General features: G+C 35.5%; 1 protein-coding gene across 3 annotated transcripts in view; it reads left to right on the top strand.

Annotated features, from left to right (window-relative positions):
• Window positions 1–16401, top strand: part of NUP37 (nucleoporin 37) — a 42786-nt gene extending 26385 nt beyond the window's left edge. For all 3 annotated transcript variants that reach the window (XM_007085669.2, XM_042993044.1, XM_042993046.1), the window contains exons 6-10: window positions 5483–5573; window positions 12322–12503; window positions 12994–13044; window positions 14893–14986; window positions 15498–16401. In XM_007085669.2, the coding sequence (XP_007085731.1) occupies window positions 5483–5573; window positions 12322–12503; window positions 12994–13044; window positions 14893–14986; window positions 15498–15611 (532 nt within the window). In that variant the 3' untranslated portion in view covers window positions 15612–16401. The remainder of the gene's footprint in view (window positions 1–5482; window positions 5574–12321; window positions 12504–12993; window positions 13045–14892; window positions 14987–15497) is intronic.
• Window positions 16402–19312: the final 2911 nt, after the last annotated feature.

Genomic DNA, 19312 nt, shown 5'->3' with positions numbered 1-19312 from the left:
TAAAGAACTTTTACAACTCAACACTCCCCCGTCAAAAAAATTCCAATTAAAAAATGGGCAGAAGATATGAAGAGACATTTCTCCAAAGAAGACATACAGGTGAGGGGCGCCTGGGTGGCTCAGTCGGTTGAGCGTCCGACTTCAGCTCAGGTCACGATCTCATGGTTCGTGAGTTTGAGCCCCGCGTCAGGCTCTGGGCTGATGGCTCAGAGCCTGGAGCCTGCTTCCGATTCTGTGTCTCCCTCTCTCTCTGCCCCTCCCCCATTCATGCTCTGTCTCTCTCTGTCTCAAAAATAAATAAACATTAAAAAAAAAAATTTAAAAAAAAAAAAAAAAGACATACAGGTGACCAACAGACACATGAAAAGATGTTCAGTGTCACTCATCATCAAGGAAATGCAAATCAGAACCACAATGAGATATCACCTTACACCTATCAGAATGGCTAAAATCAATAACTTAAGAAACAACAAGTGTTGGTGAGGATGTGGGGGAAAAGGAACCCTCGTGCACTGTGGGTAGCAATGCAAACTGGTGCAGCCACTGTGGAAGACAGTATGGAGGTTCCTCAAAAAATGAAAAATAGAACTACCTTACAATTCATGAATCACATTACTGGATATTTATCCAAAAAATACAAAAACACTAGTTTGGAAAGATATATGCACCCCTGTGTTTATCACAGCATTATTTACGATAGCCAAACTACAGAAGCAGCCCAAGTGTTCATCAACAGATGAATGGATAAAGAAAATTAATATTACTTAGCCATAGAAAGAATGAATTCTTGCCATTTGCAACAACATGGATGGAGCTAGAGAATATAATGCTAAACAAAATAAGTCAGTCAAAGAAAAATACCATATGATTTCACTTATATGTGGAATTTTAGAGACAAATGAACAAGGGAAAAAAAGTGAGAGAAAGGAGAGAGAGAAACCAAGAAATCAACTCTTAAATATAGAGAACAAACTGATAGTTACCAGAGGGGAGGTGGGTGGGGGGTGGGTGAAATAGGTGATAGGGATTAGAAGCATACTTCTTGTAATGAGCACTGAGTAATATATGGAAGTGTTGAATCACTGTATTATACACCTGAAACTAATGTAATAGTGTATGTTAACTACATTGGAATTTAAATTTTAATTAATTGATTAAGCTAGTCTCAAAAAGTGAGTAAACTCAGGAAATCATTTTAAGAGACTATCTACTTACCTTGTTTTATGAAATTTATGAAAATTTGCCAGTTTGCTAATTGCCAGTTTTTTTTATATTAGGCCAAAACCTTTTTTCCCCCCCTTAATTTATGAGTCTGTTGATTAGCACTGGACCTCTTTTTTGCATGAACCATACCCATAATACAGAGTCTACAATGAAAACATTTGCTAGGCATTCTTAATTCAAAATTATCTAGGCTTTTTACCTTTATTGCTTAATCTTTTGTTACTTACACACCTGCCTAATTTAAGAGCATTTTTTTAAGTTAGAAATTTACCTTTAGTTGGTGGCCTTCAACTTCATTTCATTGAAACAGCTCTTTCAGATGCTCAACATCACTCCTCATCAGGGAAATACAAATCAAAACCACACTCAGATATCACCTCACGCCAGTCAGAGTGGCCAAAATGAACAAATCAGGAGACTATAGATGCTGGAGAGGATGTGAAGAAACGGGAACCCTCTTGCACTGTTGGTGGGAATGCAAATTGGTGCAGCCACTCTGGAAAACAGTGTGGAGGTTCCTCAAAAAATTAAAAATAGACATACCCTATGACCCAGCAATAGCACTGCTAGGAATTTACCCAAGGGATACAGGAGTACTGATGCATAGGGGCACTTGTACCCCAATGTTTATAGCAGCACTCTCAACAATAGCCAAATTATGGAAAGAGCCCAAATGTCCATCAACTGATGAATGGATAAAGAAATTGTGGTTTATGTACACAATGGAGTACTACGTGGCAATGAGAAAGAATGAAATATGGCCCTTTTGTAGCAACATGGATGGAACTGGAGAGTGTTATGCTAAGTGAAATAAGCCATACAGAGAAAGACAGATACCATATGGTTTCACTCTTATGTGGATCCTGAGAAACTTAACAGAAACCCATGGGGGAGGGGAAGGGGAAAAAAAAAAAAAGAGGTTAAAGTGAAAGAGAGCCAAAGCATAAGAGACTCTTAAAAACTGAGAACAAGCTGAGGGTTGATGGGGGGTGGGAGGGAGGAGAGGGTGGGTGATGGGTATTGAGGAGGGCATCTTTTGGGATGAGCACTGGGTGTTGTATGGAAACCAATTTCACAATAAACTTCATGTATTGAAAAAAAAAGAAACAGCTCTTTCACATTCATATTTTATCAGCTTACATAATACTAATTATGTAATTATACTAATAATTAAGCATGGGTTTACACCACTTACAAACAGTGGTTTGCTAAGGAAAAAAATCCATATTCCCTCTTGGTTAAGTCTATAACAAATGCACGTATAAGCTTATTAGAAAATAGCCTTCTTGTTCCTGTCAGTTGTAGAAGAGTCTGTCAAAGGAGGTCAGTTAAGACCTTTTCCTATCCACTGTATTCACTACATTTTAAAACTGATGTAAGTTTTTCCATACATAGGTACATGAAAATAGCATGCAAGAAAAAAGGATGATTTGAAAAATCTGTCTTACAAATAAGACCAACTGCAAACTACCTTTTGCCAGTCAAATGATTGTTGTTAAGATTGTTTTCGTCAGAAAATTTGTCAGAGACAGTATAGGTTTTTTTTTCAGTTGGTAATTTAAAAAGATGTGGGAAGAAAAAAGAAAAGGTACAAGCAATCTGGAAAGCCATTTGACAAAAACTGCTAGAGTTCAACTATTTTTATAAACTATAATCCGTCAATTCCATACCCAGGTATATACTCGCGGGGGGCGGGGAGGGGGTGCATGTGGATGTCTGTATTCACTAAAAAATATGCAAGAAGATTTATAGCAACATTATTACTAATGACTAAAACTGGAAACAGCTTAAGTGTCAGCAGTACAATGAGTAAATACATTACAGCGTACTTAATTCGTGGAATACTATCTACAACAATGAGAGTGGACAAAGTACAACATGCAATAAGGTTGGTAAATCTCACAAAATCTAACCATAAGTGAAAAGTGCCAGACCAAGAAAAATACATAATATATGATTGCATTTGTATGATGTTCAGACCTGGCAAAAGTAGGCTATGGTGTGCTTTTTGTGAGAGAGCAAGGAAGTGTAACTAGAAGGAAGCACAAGATGACTTTTGGAGCTGTGGAAATACTCTCTCTTAACTTGGGTGCTATTCTCTTTGAGCTGTATGCTTAAGATATATGTGTTTTTATTATGTATGGTGAACTGCAAAAAAAGAAAAGAATGTGATTTTATCTGATGGGACTAATATTAACTACATGAAGTAATAACAGAAAACTAAGTTGAATTCTACAAAGGGATTTGTGAAGAGCTTAATTATGGAATCTATCAAAAAGGGAAATAAGAGTTAACAACTTGAAGTGTACCATATGTAGCTTATTTAGTTATAACTCATTTCAAGCCAATTTGTTGTATTTTGCATACTTAGTGCTTGGATTATGCAACCACTGAGAATTATTTAATAAGCATATAAATATAAACAATAAATTACTTTATCCTAGTCCTGTAAAGTAATCTGGATTGCCCTTCTCATTTTTTTTAAGTGTTAGGTTCTGTTCAGGATAAAACACTATTTAAAAATTAGACTGAAATTTGGTTCATTGGCCAAAAATACACTTCATTAACTGACCTCTTTTTGTAGAATATCTTTATTGATAATTTTTACCTCTGGTTTTCCTCATTTCAAAGGAAAAAAATCATGAAAATATTCTGGTATGCATTTATTCAATTTATATAATGACAAACAAAAATCAAATACATATTAGAATAAGATCAAAAGAAGCCTTAAACCATTCTCTCTCTCATGAGACTCACTGAATTTGCAAGACATTCATATTATTTCAGTAGTGGTACACATATATGCTAGCCCAGCACTTTATTATGCAAGAGGCAATAGAGAAGAAAGAAATATTCAGTTGCCATAATGAATAATCTTATTCATTGTGGGGAGTGAAACACAATTGCATAAACCATTAATAAATGTGATTCCCCTCTTCAATTAAATTGTAGTTGTTTCCCTTGTGTAGTAAATACAGATGAAAAGTGTTGATTTGGCAAGAGAAAAGAGTATGCTTCTAAAGTATTTAATCAAGTAGATAATCATTTTGAAAAACATTTATGTTAGTTTATATGTTAACTATAACATTCCATGTTTGGAGACCCTATAATTTCTACAAAGAAGAAAAAATATTTGAAATAATGTGATTTGACACAGAATAGCAGCATTGTCCAATAACTATGTCTACTTTTTTTGGAAGTAAATCTTTGCCTAGACTTTAAACATATATTCCTTAAGTTTGTTAAAATTATTTTATGGTCCTCAATGAGATATGAACCATACCCCTAGAAGAAAAGGTCTAAGGCATTCTAATGAGTGAGTTCAATTCTTAAAGACCAGAATTCTGTGAATACTTTGCCAACCACTCACCACTTTTGCCTTCTGTCATGCTAACTCCCCCCACATTCTGTACCAGTGAGATACAGCCTTGGTTAAGTGTAAGGGATGAGCTGGGCAACTAACAGTGTGGGTGGAGGAGTAGCACCTCTCACAACAGAGTGCCATTACTGAGATTTCTAAGGCTTGATCTCTACTATGGGGAAAGTAAAGAAATTGAAGTAGAAAGCCATCTCACAGAGTAGCTTTGTTACTATAGATTTCTAAGTACTAAAAAGAGAAAGAGTGGAAGGAGCCAGGTATCTGTTCCTTCAACCAACCTTTAATCTGGTAACTTTCAATCAAAGCCACCTTTGACACCAAGAATTGGGGAAGTGAGCCAGATCAGAAAAGATATAAGATAGGAAGTAGCCCCTGGCATGGAAGGCCAAAAGCAGAAGGAATAAGCAACTATGGAAAATTACTATCTCCCTAAATTCACATCACCTCATATTAGCTTCTTTATATGTTATTTTGAAAAATGGGAGTATTGGGTGTGTCGGGGTATGTGTTAAGCACCCCTGGTTGAAATTATTGTTATTGAAATGACTACTGAACTAAGAATGCAACCTGTTTAGTGAACTGGAAACTTGAAGATTCTAGCCACAAAATAAAGAGTGTATGAATAATTTGGTTACTGTGTTACAGTGTTGCTGTGTTAAATTTTTCTGTGATTGAGTATGGTAAAACTCAAATCCTTCATACTATTTTCACATTTTTCTAAAACAATTACCATTATGTTATGGCTTAAAAAAAACATACTTTAGGTGTAAATGTCAACCTTGCAATCTGTAGTTAATAGCTTTGAATTCATGGAGGTTTCATTTTTTTAGTAGTGATATAGCAAAAATATTTAACATTGTACTCCTATTCTTTTATTAGGATTTGGAACTTGGAAGGAATGCAGACAGCTCATTTTGTTCTTCATTCCCCGGGAATGAGTGTGTGCTGGCATCCTGAGGAAACTTTTAAGGTTGTTATTTACAACTTAGCTTTCTTTTATCAAGCTGAAAAGACATATACATGTGTAATACATGCATACATAGAGGAGAAAAAGCAATTACTTTTTCCACCTCAGGGACTCTAATTGTCATAAGTGCATTTAGACTAGTCCAGAATTCTGTAACTTAAAAACTCTATAATTAAGTTTTTATTTTGCAGCCATCATCCATAAATGGAATTTTTTCAGAGTACATTTTTCCTACCCTCTGGTAGATTTCAATTAAAAAAAAAAAAAAAACTGATGCCTAGACTATCTAGTAGCAGTATTCATTAGGGGAAAAAAAATAATGTTAAAATCCACTCTTGCAAGCCATAACATGTAAACAGAAAGCATCAGTGACACAAGGCAAATTTGACCTAGCTGCAGTGGTATTCAATTCCTATTATTCAAAGTAGAGCTTTCTAAAATTCTAAAAATATATTGCAAGTTTTTATCAATTGACCTTAATTCTTATTTCATTGGGAAGATCAGCTATATTCAATAGGAATTCTCTTATTTGCCAGTATCTTCTCTTGGGCATCACTCTATTTTATCTTTCCCTAGAACCTAAGAAGTTCCCATGTTCATCTTCTTAAACTTAATTCTTTAGCTGTATAGAGTTCATGCCAGTTCCTTAGGCATCTTGATTTTATAGCTCTCTAATGTTTTTCATGCTTCTCCATTGACTCTCTTCTGTCCTCATACTTGCAGAGAAATATAAGCCTGTTTAATTATAACAAATACTTACATAGTACTTATATGTACTTGGCCCATTATCAGCATTTCATGTTAGCTCACTTAATCCTCATGGCATCCTTATGAGATAGCAAGCAACTATGATGATCCTCACTTTACAGACAAGGAGACCACTTCTATCTTGAAACCCTGCTCACTTAATCTTTAAAGCTGCATTATTCTAGTCCTCTTGAGCATCTCTGCGTGTTATCTTCCCTTTTTCTTTCTCCTCTGTCAGCTTCTTTCACCATGTATTTGTGAATTGTTGCAAGAGGTAATTCTCATCTACGCTGTGCCCTTTATTGTAAGAGAGGATAAAAGAATGAATAAAGCCCTTGCCCTTAAGTTACACATGACTGACATGTAAGGAAGAAAAACATGTAATTAAATACAATAACACAGATTTTAAGTGTTGGAATAAAGAAATCTAATAAGTAGAATGATGACATAAAAAAAGGATTAAACAGATCTGCTCATAGCCTTCACAGAAGAGGTAATCCTGAGCTGAAATATCCCAGACCATATAACTGTATTCTCTGAACCTTGGGATGCCATGAAAACTTGTTTCAGGCCTGTTGGATCTTTCTTCGGTAGAACTACATACCCTGTATATGTGCATGAGTAAAATTTTCCCATTTATTCATATTGCATATGTAGGGATTGTTCCATGTAGAAGTATTATGAAGCCAGGCCCTGTATTTTATTTTATGCCAGATTTCTCCCCTGTAGTAGTGAGTCTACTTGAAGTATAATTAGGGATCCTACCTAAATGTTAATATCACCATGTATAAATACAATAGGTTACTTTTTAAAATCTGTGACCTGGGGCACCTGGGTAGCTCAGGCATTTGAGCATCCAACTTCCGCTCAGGTCATGATCTCACGATTTGAGTTCGAGCGCCACATTGGGCTCACTGCTGTCAGCCTGTCAGCACAGAGCCTGCTTCAGATCCTCTGTCCCCCTTTCTCTGCCTCTCCCCCACTTGCACTCTCCCAAAAAATAAAAATTTAAAAAATTAAATCTGTGACCTAGATGAGAAATGAGAACTTTTCTTACAACCTCTGTCCCAAAACTTGTATCTTAATGCTTATGATTCAGATCCCTTTCCTCCATGTGCTTTAAGTTAATTTCTGTTTTTCTTCTGTATATCATTAAAACTCCACCCCACCTCCTCTCCTTTTTTTTTATTGCTTCCATGACTTCAGAATGTTTAGAAATCCCTGCTGTAAATTACATAAACTCAAAATCTGAAATCACCTTTGATGTCTTCCTTCCCTGTATGCAGAATTTTCGAGGTTTTTAATTTTTCCTTCCCTGTTACTAGAACACATTCCTCCATCATTAAGGTATATTCTTCACCTTTCTGTTCTCATAAGTAACTCTTGCCAAGGCTTAGCTTTTGACTCTCCACTCTTTGATTTTCTTACCTACTTTAAGTTAGACTAATCTTAAAATATCAGTTTCATCATATCACCCCTAAATTCAAAATACATAAAGGCAACACAGAAGTGAATAAGAGTATGGACTTTCGAGATAACTGCCCAGAGTCAAACCCCAGTTCCACCACTTACTGGCTGTGTGATCTCTGGTAAGTTACAAAAGCTCTCTCAACTGCCTTTACTTCCTCCTCTTGTAAAATGGAAGCTCATAAAGACTAAATGAGTGAATCCTTATAAGGTCCTTAAAAGAGAACCTGGCACATAATAAGCACTCAGTCAATTTTAGCTGCTTGTCATTATTGACACTTACCATTACTACTAAAGCTAGTGGTTCTCTGTGGTCCACCATATCCATTCAAGCCCAGAATTTTTGTTCGGATATGCTTAGCCTGGGTGAAAAGGAGGCAGCCAGACAAGAGAAAGAGATGGGTCCATGATTACCTGTCTCATAGAATTCTTAGGAAAATCATATGAGGTGTGAACTTTGCAAAAAGAGCCATTCTAGGGCGCCTGGGCGGCTCAGTGGGTTAAGTGTCCGACTTCAGCTCAGGTCATGATCTCACGGTTAGTGGGTTCTAGCCCCACGTCAGGCTCTGTGCTGACAGCTCAGAGCCTGGAGCGTGCTTTGGATTCTGTGTCTCCCTCTGTCTGCTCCTCCCCCTGCTCACACTCTGTCTCTGTCTCTCCAAGATGAATAAATGTTAAAAAAAAAAAAAAAAATTTTTTTAAAGAGCCATGTAATCTGGAAGGCACAAAGCAAATGCTAGTGTTTAATAGTAAAAGATACAAACGTCAAAAGATTTTGAGAAATTAAGGTCTTAAATCCAATTAACCACAATTGGAACTAGATTTTATTAGGTAGTAATAACAGAACCAAGAGTTTAGGATGTCAGACGATCAGAGAATTGGGACCAAGGACATCTCAGTCTCTGAGAGAATAGACAACTGCTAAATGAAATGAGGTGTAACAACTGACATTTGTTGAATGCTGAGTGCCAGGAATTGTGCTGAGCATTTTACATGTGTTTTCATGTAATTCTCACAGAACACTCTGAAGTTGGTAACGTTATTCTATCCATTTTGTAGATAAGTAAACTGAAGCACCAAAAGGTTAATAACTAATTTTTCCAAGGCCACACAGGCACAGATTTGACCTTGGTCTGGTTCAAGTACTAATGTTCTGTGCTGCAAAAGATATTTCCCCTGTGAAAAGTCAGTGCATATTCTGTTTATGGTTCTGAGAAATGGTAAAGGAAAAATTCCCCTGTAAACTTTTCAGCTCCAGCAGTTCCAAACTTATTTAACGTTTTTACTCTATCTGCTTTCAAACAAAAAAAGAACCCAAAAACTATCATCACACTTGAGCACAGTTTAAAAAGGATAATTAAGGGGTGCCTGGGTGGCTCTCAGTTGGTTAAGCATCCTACTTTGGTTCAGGTCATGATCTCACCGTTCCTGAGTTCAAGCCCCACATTGGGCTCTATGCTGACAGCTCAGAGCCTGGAGCCTGCTTTGGATTCTGTGTCTCCCTTTCTCTCTGCCCTTCCCCTGCTCTTGTTCTGTCTCTCTCTCAAAAATAAATAAACATTTTAAAAAATTTTTTAAAGGATAAATAACTGAGAACTGAGTTTTCAATCTGACTTCAACCTATAATAATACCTAATGTTTTCTGAGTGCCTTTTCTGTGCTAAGACAGTTCTGAGTGCTTTACATGTGTTAACTCATACCATCCTTCTATTATAAGTAAGTACTGTTATTATCTCCACTTTTACTGATAAGGACCTGATGTATAGAAAGGTCTTTTGCTTAAGATCATAGAGCAGAGCTAGGACCCACCCAGGTAGGCCCCATTTTAAACCCAACTGCTTTATTGCCCCTCCTAATTTAGGACCTAGACTCAGACAGACTTTGCCCTTCCACAGTCCATAATTTATACCTGAAATCCTTAAGATTTTTAGAGTCAGGCTCAAAATTGCAAATATTTTTATTAGGTCCTGTTAATTTCCACTCATTTCCTCTGCTCTCATTTCCACTGCTTCTTCCCAACCCTCAACTATATATAGCACACCATGCCATTCACCAGTCTTCAGTCTAGCTCATAGTACGAAATACATGTGCTCTAGTCAGATGGACCTGGGTTCAAGACCAGAGTTCCAATGCAGGCTTTGCCACAGGCAAGCAGTGAGACTTCAACAAGTTACTTTTGTCACTCTGTGCCTCGGTCTCCTTTCTGAAAAGTGGGATTAATGATAGTAATTTCTTCATACAGGGGTTAACAGAATTCAATAAGCAGGGCATATAAAGCTCAGTGTTGCATTTGGTTTTGTTGTATATGTCATTGACCTCATGTTATTGTTAGTAATATTAGTATTATTTAAACATTCTAGCTATTAAAGAATAGTTTTAAATTCCACCTTTTCTATTAAGAATCCAATAGTTGCAAAGACTACCAATATTCTACCTATATTCTATGTTCTGTTTTTTCATAATTCTCTTCTTTAGATGGAAAGTTTCTTGATACCAAGGATCATGTCTTTTACCTTTGATCTCTTTAGAAATTAGCATAGTATTTTGCACACACGTGTATATAGTTAATCTTCATTATTCACAGGTTCCATATTTGCAAGTTTGTCTACTCATCAAAATGTATTTATAACCCCAAAGTCAATACTCAGTGGCATTTCAGTCACAGACCTGCTCAGGGCAGCAAGAAATTTGAGTCAGCTAATGTGCGTATTTCCACCTAAGGCTGAATGAGGCCAGTGATCTGCCTTCTTGTTTTAGCTCTCATACTCTAAACAAGTGTCCTACTTGTGGTCTATTTAGTGACACATTTTTGTGCTTTTTGTTCATGATTTCACCATGTAAAATGGCCCCCCAAGCATAAGTGCTAAAGTGCTGTCTAGGGTTCCTAAGTGTCAGAAGACTGTGATGTGCTTTATGGAAAAAATACATGTCTTAGGTAAGCTTTGTAGACATAAGTTATAGTGCTGTTGGCTGAGTTCTATGTTAGTGAAGCATATATATGAAATAAGGTATCTCTAAATATACCTAAGGCAAGATTATGTATTGATCAGTTGACACAAATGTTATGCCCAGAGACTCACAAGAACCCAACGCTTTATTTTCTCTCTAGAATCAATGTTCAGAATTTACTAATTCTTTGTTCACAGCAACTTTATAGACTCTAAGTACCATGAATAATGAAACTCAACTATGTGTCAGCAGCGGGTGGGCTGGGGTAGATGCTTGGTAAAGGTCTCTTAGATGAATAATAGAATGACTGCCAATAGTCCTGACCATGTGTGTCTTACGAGACATGATGTTCTTATTAGAAATAGTAACAATACTTTTATAGTGTTTTATGGGTTTAAGGAAGTACTTGTATATACAATATCACATTTTAGCTATATGGTAACCTTTGGGGTCTGATGTAATTATCCCACATTTCACAGACAAGAAAAGAGCAAACTCCAGGTCACTCACCAGTTTAGTAGAACCCAGGATTATTGACACTAAGTCTCCCATTCTTCCCAGGCTACCACTGCTACTCCACATCTTCAGGAATGTTTTCACCTTAACATAATTAGAATTATAAGAACATTTTATAAAAGAACTTTACAGAAAATATAGAGAGTTTTTAAACCATTTTGTTTGGGCAACAACTACTCATGCACTTATATGTTCATAGCAGTCTCTTTACCTTAATTCCCACAAATGGGTGTCCAAATGCCCTTACTTCTTTGAGTCTAAGAAACAATTTTTTTTCACATTTTAATATTTTGTAAAATTGAAATTTGTCTTATAACTATTTTTACATTGCTAAAGTATTTCTTAGGAAGGAGGGATAGGGGAAGCAAGCAAGCAAGCGCCTCATTAGCCAACATCTTTAAATCAGTACTATTTTAGAATTAAAGGAAATATTGAAGTAAGAGTAACTGCGATTTATTGAGTGAGTGGCTACAAGGTGTCAAGCACTGTACTGGGTGCTCTAGAGCTATTACTCATTTAATCAACACGTGATGCTGTAACTATTCTTATCCTCACATGATGCATTCTGGAAACGAGAAGAGTGCCAATCAAAGACTTGTAACTTGGCCAGTCATTCAGCTTTTAGGTGGAGGAAGCAGTCTTGTCCCCAGGCCTATCTGTGCTCTTTACACCATGCTGCCTTCCATTCTGGAAACAAACTCACATCACATAAGGATATGTAACACACACTATGTATCTCTATTGAGAAATACACACTTAGCTACCCTTTCTAGACAATATAACTTAAAGGTATAACTTTTCCCAGAATGATTCTTTGGGCTTATTTTTTCCTGATAACCATACCTCATCATTTAAAATTGTACCCAGTGTTCCTGAGTCTTTCTTTTGCCAGTATTCTGTAAGCTTTTTTTTTATTTTTGATAGAGATTCTTACATAGGCTTCTCCTGTTTCATTTGCATTTGATGTCCCATTTGTAATATATGCAAATATTTGCATATTACTATGTAATATTGAATTTCTGCCTCAGATTTGACTAGTGAATTAGGTGAATTTTTTTTTTCTATCTTACAGCTGATGGTTGCAGAGAAGAATGGAACAATCCGGTTTTATGATCTTTTGGCTCAACAGGCTATTTTATCTCTTGAATCAGAACAGATGCCATTAATGTCAGCTCACTGGTGCTTAAAAAACACCTTCAAAGTTGGAGCTGTTGCAGGAAATGATTGGTTAATTTGGGATATTACTCGATCCAGGTACTTCCTTAGTATATTCATCTGTTGCTTACTCAAAAAGTCACTATTGCTAAATGATCCATTGAGCCATTCTTGTATACCTGAGCCTCACTGTAGAGCAAAAATAAGTCTCTCTTGTAGAGGGACCAGTGCTACAGCTTTTCACATAACAGAGATAGATGCCCATGCTTTGCAGATTTACTTTGAGAGTAACCCAGAAAGAACAATGCAAAGGAAGAAATCTTAGACCTGAGCAGTATTTACTTATGCTTAAAAAAGAAGAAAAAAAAAAACTGATCCTGTTGAATTATGGTGTTCTGTAACAGCTCTAAATTATGTCTATGTTTCTATCATATTTCGTTTATGTTAATCCAGTGCTTATTTAGAATTTTATCACAGTTTAAGTACATTGGGTATTGTATCCTCTAAAGAGAAAATACCTTTTAAATCTTAAGTTCCTCTACTTGAGACCAGCATATGAATCCATAAAATGCAAAATGTTACCTTTTAGTTATCCTCAAGATAAGAGACCTGTCCACATGGATCAAGCCTGCTTATTCAGGTAATGTATGATTTTTATTGGAGCTGTATTTGGTTTTTTTGAGTTCGGTTACTTTGTTGCATGCTGTGCCCCCAACCTGGAATACTTTGCCAGTCCTCTCCTTTGTACTGAGTTGTTTGGGGGTGTTTTGGGTTTTATTCGCTGACTATTTTATAAATGGTTATTTTGCTTTCCTAACTAAGTCTTTGCTTTTGTCTTTTTGTCTGGGTGAGGGAGTGATTTGTTTTCCAATATTTTCTTTGAAAATTTTTATGAAATACAAAACACATTACCACTCCACTAATACCATTACAACGATTTGGAGTATATACATCCTTATTGTTTGTTCTGATAAAGATATAAACTTCATTGTTGTGCTTCAGGTGAGAACACACTATATTATATATCTGTGACTTTTTCTCTACTTGTATTAATATACATGTCTCCCTTGTTCTTACTGATTTTTGCATAATATTCCATTGTATATTTATTATGTTTATGTATATTTATGTGTTTTATGTATATTACCGTAATATTTAATATTAATAAAATGAATAAATTAACAAATTAATGTATTTATTAAATAATATTAATATGCTAGTATTACTATAAGATACCATTGTATAGTATATTATTGTTATTGTTTATTATGTATATATATTCCTTTGCATAATTCCATTAGGGTGATTTTAGCTTCTAGTAACATGAATACTAACAGAATAAAACCAGTGGAACATTTATTATATGCTATATTTCATAAAATCTAAATTACCCCCAATAAAATCCTAGAACTTAGGGACACCATCATTTTTTGTACACCTTAGAAAAAACTACATTCGATTAAGTGTAAGAATGCTATAGATTGTAAGATACATTCTGATTTCAGAAATGTGAGCATATCACAAGAGATGTGATGCTTCGGACAGAGGCAGTCTCGAGATTGGCTTAGTAGCTCATCAGCACCAACAAGTTCAGACCTTTCCCTCTGCCATCTGCAGTGGCAGGGCTTTGGGCTTGTTGCTTCAACATCACAAGACGACTGCCAGGGTTCCATGCATCAGGGCCTCATACAAGCTTGTCCAAAGAGGAGAGGAAGGAACACTGAGGAATTGCTGCCATTGCCTTCACTCGGTCGTGTCTCATCCCTTGGGATCAAACACACTGCCAGACGTAGTTGGGGTTCAATTAGCATGGAAAGGGGCAGAAAGGCTGTTGGGCAAGCAACTAGTAATGTCTGCCCATATAAAAATACTAACTAGACTTAGGCTTTTGGATTTTTTGCTGTCGTTGTTTATCAATGAATTCTTTCTTTTTTCTTATATCTTCCCCATGCCCTTATGGTAGTGCTGAGCATGTTGCTGGAACACTTGTTGATTCATTAATTCATTGTATTTCAGTGTCTAGGATATCTTGAAACTTAAGCTTAAATATCTATTCTAGGTGTTTGTATCATCCCAAGGAGTTTAAATGCATGAATTTATTGCTAATTGTACAACAAATGTCAGTAAGAACAATAAGTGTTGTTTTTGTTTTTTTTTTAATGTATTGCACTGTGAAATATTTTCTGTCTGTCTGATACCTTGTTTGTATCTCCTACCTCACTGTCGGCCCTTTGGTTATAAGAAAGGAACTGCTAACTTTGTGTAACGTTAGAACTTAACCAACTAGCACATGGTAAGCATTTAATAAATATTTATAAAATGAGAAAATATTTATAGCTAACTTCCCTGGAATTTCCAGTCTAACTGTGAAGCTGTATTAACAAATTTAGACTTCAAAATTATTGGTTTTATGCAAAAAGAAATAACTTGTTTTAGAAAAGCTTGTAGTTATCTGTAGAATACTATACTTGTTTTTTTCTTTTCTTAGGTGGTCTACAGTTAATGAGAACTTGTTTGCAACCACTGGTTATCCTGGCAAAATGGCAAGCCAGTTTCAAATTCATCATTTAGGACACCCTCAGGTAATGTAGAGTTGTTTTGTGGCATATAAGTTTCTACATTTGTGTTTTTTACTTTTCTACTTATAGCCCCCAAATTTGTAATATGTAACTAAAGACATTTGTGAATGTCTTATCTGCTCAAATTGGTTGGAAAGAGAAAGCATTTTTTAATGTTTAAACCACCAGTGGTAACAGACACTTTGCCAGTATTCACGTAAGAAGAAATTTATTTCTTCTGTTTTATTTCCTTCTTCGCTTAAATATAATAATTTTGCTTGTTTGCTTGGTTTAGGCTACAAAAATGTTTGAATCTAAGCTACTCCAGTTACTCGTAGATTATTTGTATCCTTCATTCTAGCCAGCTGCAAAAAATAATGTGTATTTCACTTATGAGGGAGCATATTTTTAATTCTGTTTCTGCTACATTAAACAAAGACAAGTTAGCAATGCATTTCTTATTTTTGAAGGGTAGTTTTTACTTATTAACTTTGGTGATCTATTGAGTTTCTCTAATTCTTTACGTATATTGTAGCCTGTCCTCATTGGTTCTGTAGCCGTCGGATCTGGCCTTTCCTGGCATAGAACTCTTCCACTGTGTGCAATTGGAGGAGACCACAAGCTGTTGTTTTGGGTAACTGAAATGTAAAACAAATTTTCTTTGTACCTTAGATGCATAAACTTTGTATTTTTGATACATATTTTGGAGAACTCCCTATTTTTATATCAAATATACTGTAAGCTCTAGTAATGTCCCAGTTGTTGCTTTTGTTAAATAAACTGTTAATGGTTTGAAAAATCATTTTCTTGCTCTGTGCTGTATATGTGCATGTATGTGTTTAAAAACATACATTTTTTAAAATCATCTTTCAAGACTATAATTGACTGAGCAGCTCCAGAAAAGAGATGATTTTATCACAGATTATCCAAAGTGTATCCTGTCCTCTATACTTTGAATATATGCTGTTTTCCTAATTCTCAGAGATGCAAACATTTACAAAAGGAAGAAAATGTCTTTCCTTTCAGTGTTACTCTGGAAGTGATCGAATGTATATGTGTGGGTATATGCATCTTTGTTAGCAGTTTATATGTGTAAGGGTCTTACAACTTCCTCAGTAATTATAAAAGATTATCATTTAATTTAATACAAAGAATGATTTTCACTTTCTTAAAAATGTGACTGATTGACTCAGTCCTGTTGACTTTATACAAATTTCTTTTGACTAGACATCTCAACATTCTTAGAACATCTGGTGTATGGGATAAAGCTTACCTTGAAAAATGAATTATAATTAATATCTTTAACAGCCTCTGCCTGTTATGAATCTTCACCATTTTTATCAAGAAACTGAGATGTTTCTGAGATGGCACCTAGTGGCAGTAAAACAGCGCTGATAGCACAGGGCCTGCTTGGGATTCTCTCTCTCTCTGACGCTCCCCCATGCTCACTTGTTCTCTCTCTCTCTCAGAATAGATAAACTTAAAAAAAAAAAGAAAAGAAAATTAGCTTTACGAGACAAGGAAATGTTGAAACTAATTTTTTTAATGCAATGAAATGTTTTAATCATGTAGATACTTAAACTATTATGTGCTTTACTGATGAAAAAATGCATAGTATACCAATTTCTAAGTCACTTATTTGATATAATAAATTGTTACTAAATAATAGCAGTGGTTTCCTTTACCCCTTCATAAGCGGATTGTAACTTAAAAAGGCAAAGGTCAGGGAATTGGGACATGTTTCCTTTTAACAGTCTCTGTGATGGGACAGAGAACCCTAAAAGCATTAGGGTAGATCAAAGAATTTGTAAGAATTTTTCATTTCAGGATGTGTCCCAGATATAAGGAATACATATTGAGATGTCAGATTGAGCCAGTGCATTTGAAAATTGTCTAAGGACGTTGACTTAGGAATTGAGTGGGTTGTTATTAAGGGTGGAGATTGAGGGGAGCCTGGGTGGCACAGTCAGTTAAGCGACTCTTGGTTTTAGCTCAGGTCATGATCTCACAGTTTTGTGAGTTAGAGTTCCACATCAGGCTCTGCGGTGGCAGCACAGAGACTGCTTGGGATTCTCTCTTCTCTCTCTCCGTCTCTCTCTCTGCTCCTCCCACACTCACACTGTTTCTGTCTCTCTCTCAAAATAAATAAATAAACTTAAAAAAAAAAAAGGATGGAGATTGAAAAGTATGTTGGCCTTGGATTTTTGGGTGTCTAAGAAATGGGTTCTTTGGAATAAGGGCTTACCCAAATATGAGTTATCTGATGAAATTACCCAGTAGCACTACTGCCTGTTAGGGGAACCTGTCTTGGGAAAAGATAACCCATGGTGGTCACATAAATACTAAATTTATGCAATTTATGCCGAGAAGCAGGAAGTGTTAACCCTTAAAGAAAGCAAATGGTTGTTTCATTTATAAATTAATATAGTGACTATAAGACTCAAGTCTCAGGAAATGAGAGGGATTTCTTTATCCCTTAGCTTCAGGAGTGGTATTCATGTTATCCTGAGTAAGCATTGTTAAACTTTACTATGTTCAATTACTTTAAATGGCATAATGATATTCTTTTTCCATAGTAAATTTTGTTCTTAGTAAACTATGTTTAAATTAGACTAACACAGGAGGCAGTGTTCAATGGAGAATTAGTTATTGGTCATCACTTCTAATTTCTGATAAATAACATGAGTTCTGATTTTGTGTATGTGTATGTGTCCCAGTTAGTTTTAGTTTTTCCATGTTTGTTTATTCTAAGAGGGTTTTTCTTCTGCTGAAAATAAGTTTTCCTCAGGATTGCTTCACTTACAAATATTGTGGAAAGGAAAAAAAAGTTGTACTTGTGTTCTAAAATTCTTATTATTTAGAGATGTTGAAGCAAAAGTCAGGATATCACAAATCTGCAAGATGTCAGAATTAAATCCTACTCTTTCAAAATGATGGAATCATAAGTCCCATTTTATTTTTATGATTTGGCTTGTACGTTGTGAGTATTTCAATGTCTCTCCCATGCCAAAACACAAAATCGTACACCCATGCACTCCAATTTGTTTCTTTGGTAATTTGTGACTACATATTGACACTGACCTAGAAATGTTCCTGTTGCTGTTTTAAATCTCATGTCAGTGGAGAAGAAATTGAAATCTGGTTTGCACATTTGTGTCTGGTTTTTTGTAATTGTCCAAAATCTGACATTGTCCCAGAAATGCTGATTGGTAAGTTATGAGACAGTATTATACCCAAGACTGATTTCTTAGGAGAGAACATGTATTTGCTCCAGATTATTCCTCATGTTTCTGTAGCTCAAAAAGTTAAACTCAACCCAACTTTATGTGATACCAGTAATAGCCTTAGATTTGAGCCCAAATAAAATGTGCAAAGTAAAAATCACCATTATGATGGTCCATTTCCACATATTCCTCATGAGAGCATGGTCCAGCCTCAGAAGCAGCATTCTGTTCCAATATATCTTTATCAAGCTGTCGGTGTGCTTAGTAACAAGGACAGGAGAGAACACTCTGTTTCTTTAATCTAACACCTTGCTGATTCAAAAACATTTATTTTAACAGGCATTGAAAAGGAATTTCAAAACAGCTAACATTCGTTTCTAATTATACATTTAAAGAAATATGCCTTTTAAAACATAGGTAGAAGTTTCCTTTTGTTGTTAATAACATGACTTTAATTTATAGCAACCATCTGTTAACTAAGCACAGAAACACAACAAAATAATTAGGATATCAGCTTTGAAGATCTCCTTTCAGAAAAGGAAAAACAAATACACATTTGATGACATATCCATTACTCAAACTCGACATAACCAATTTCTTTTGCATGCATGGACACAGACTTCATGAGAAATTGAAAGCACTGAATCTCCTTTCTGACCTTTTCAGCTGTTCTTTGAACTACCTTAGTAAAAACAATTGTTGCCCGTATGTTGGATCAAGTTACATTTGCCTGGAAATTTCTTTGGATCAGCTTATTTCTGTTTAACTGATGTGTTTGTTATATTGCTATTTGCCTTCTCAACTAATTTTTAACAGAATACTCTACCTTGGGACTTTTACACTTACATAAGTTTTTAAAATCCATAAGAACAAGGGCAAGTAAAAGGAGAGGCCACCAAGTTTCTCCGCCTTTGCAAAAACAATTTGAGTAACCCAATAGATTTAAAGATGTATGAAATAAAGCATTTCTACCAACTGCATGTTTCGTGCTATATTGAGTTGAGTGCCTGTGTCTTTATAGTAAAAGACAATAAATGCTGCTGGTATGTTTGCTTCTTAAACACAAAACTTTGGTCTTTCTTATAAGCACAGCTGTTGTTCTATTATTGAGCCAAATCCAGACAAG

This window comes from Panthera tigris, chromosome B4 (genome assembly GCF_018350195.1).
Source record: "Panthera tigris isolate Pti1 chromosome B4, P.tigris_Pti1_mat1.1, whole genome shotgun sequence".
Lineage (NCBI taxonomy): Eukaryota > Metazoa > Chordata > Mammalia > Carnivora > Felidae > Panthera > Panthera tigris.
The sequence above is the reverse complement of the archived record's forward strand: the minus strand, read 5'-3'. Positions and strand labels throughout refer to the sequence as shown.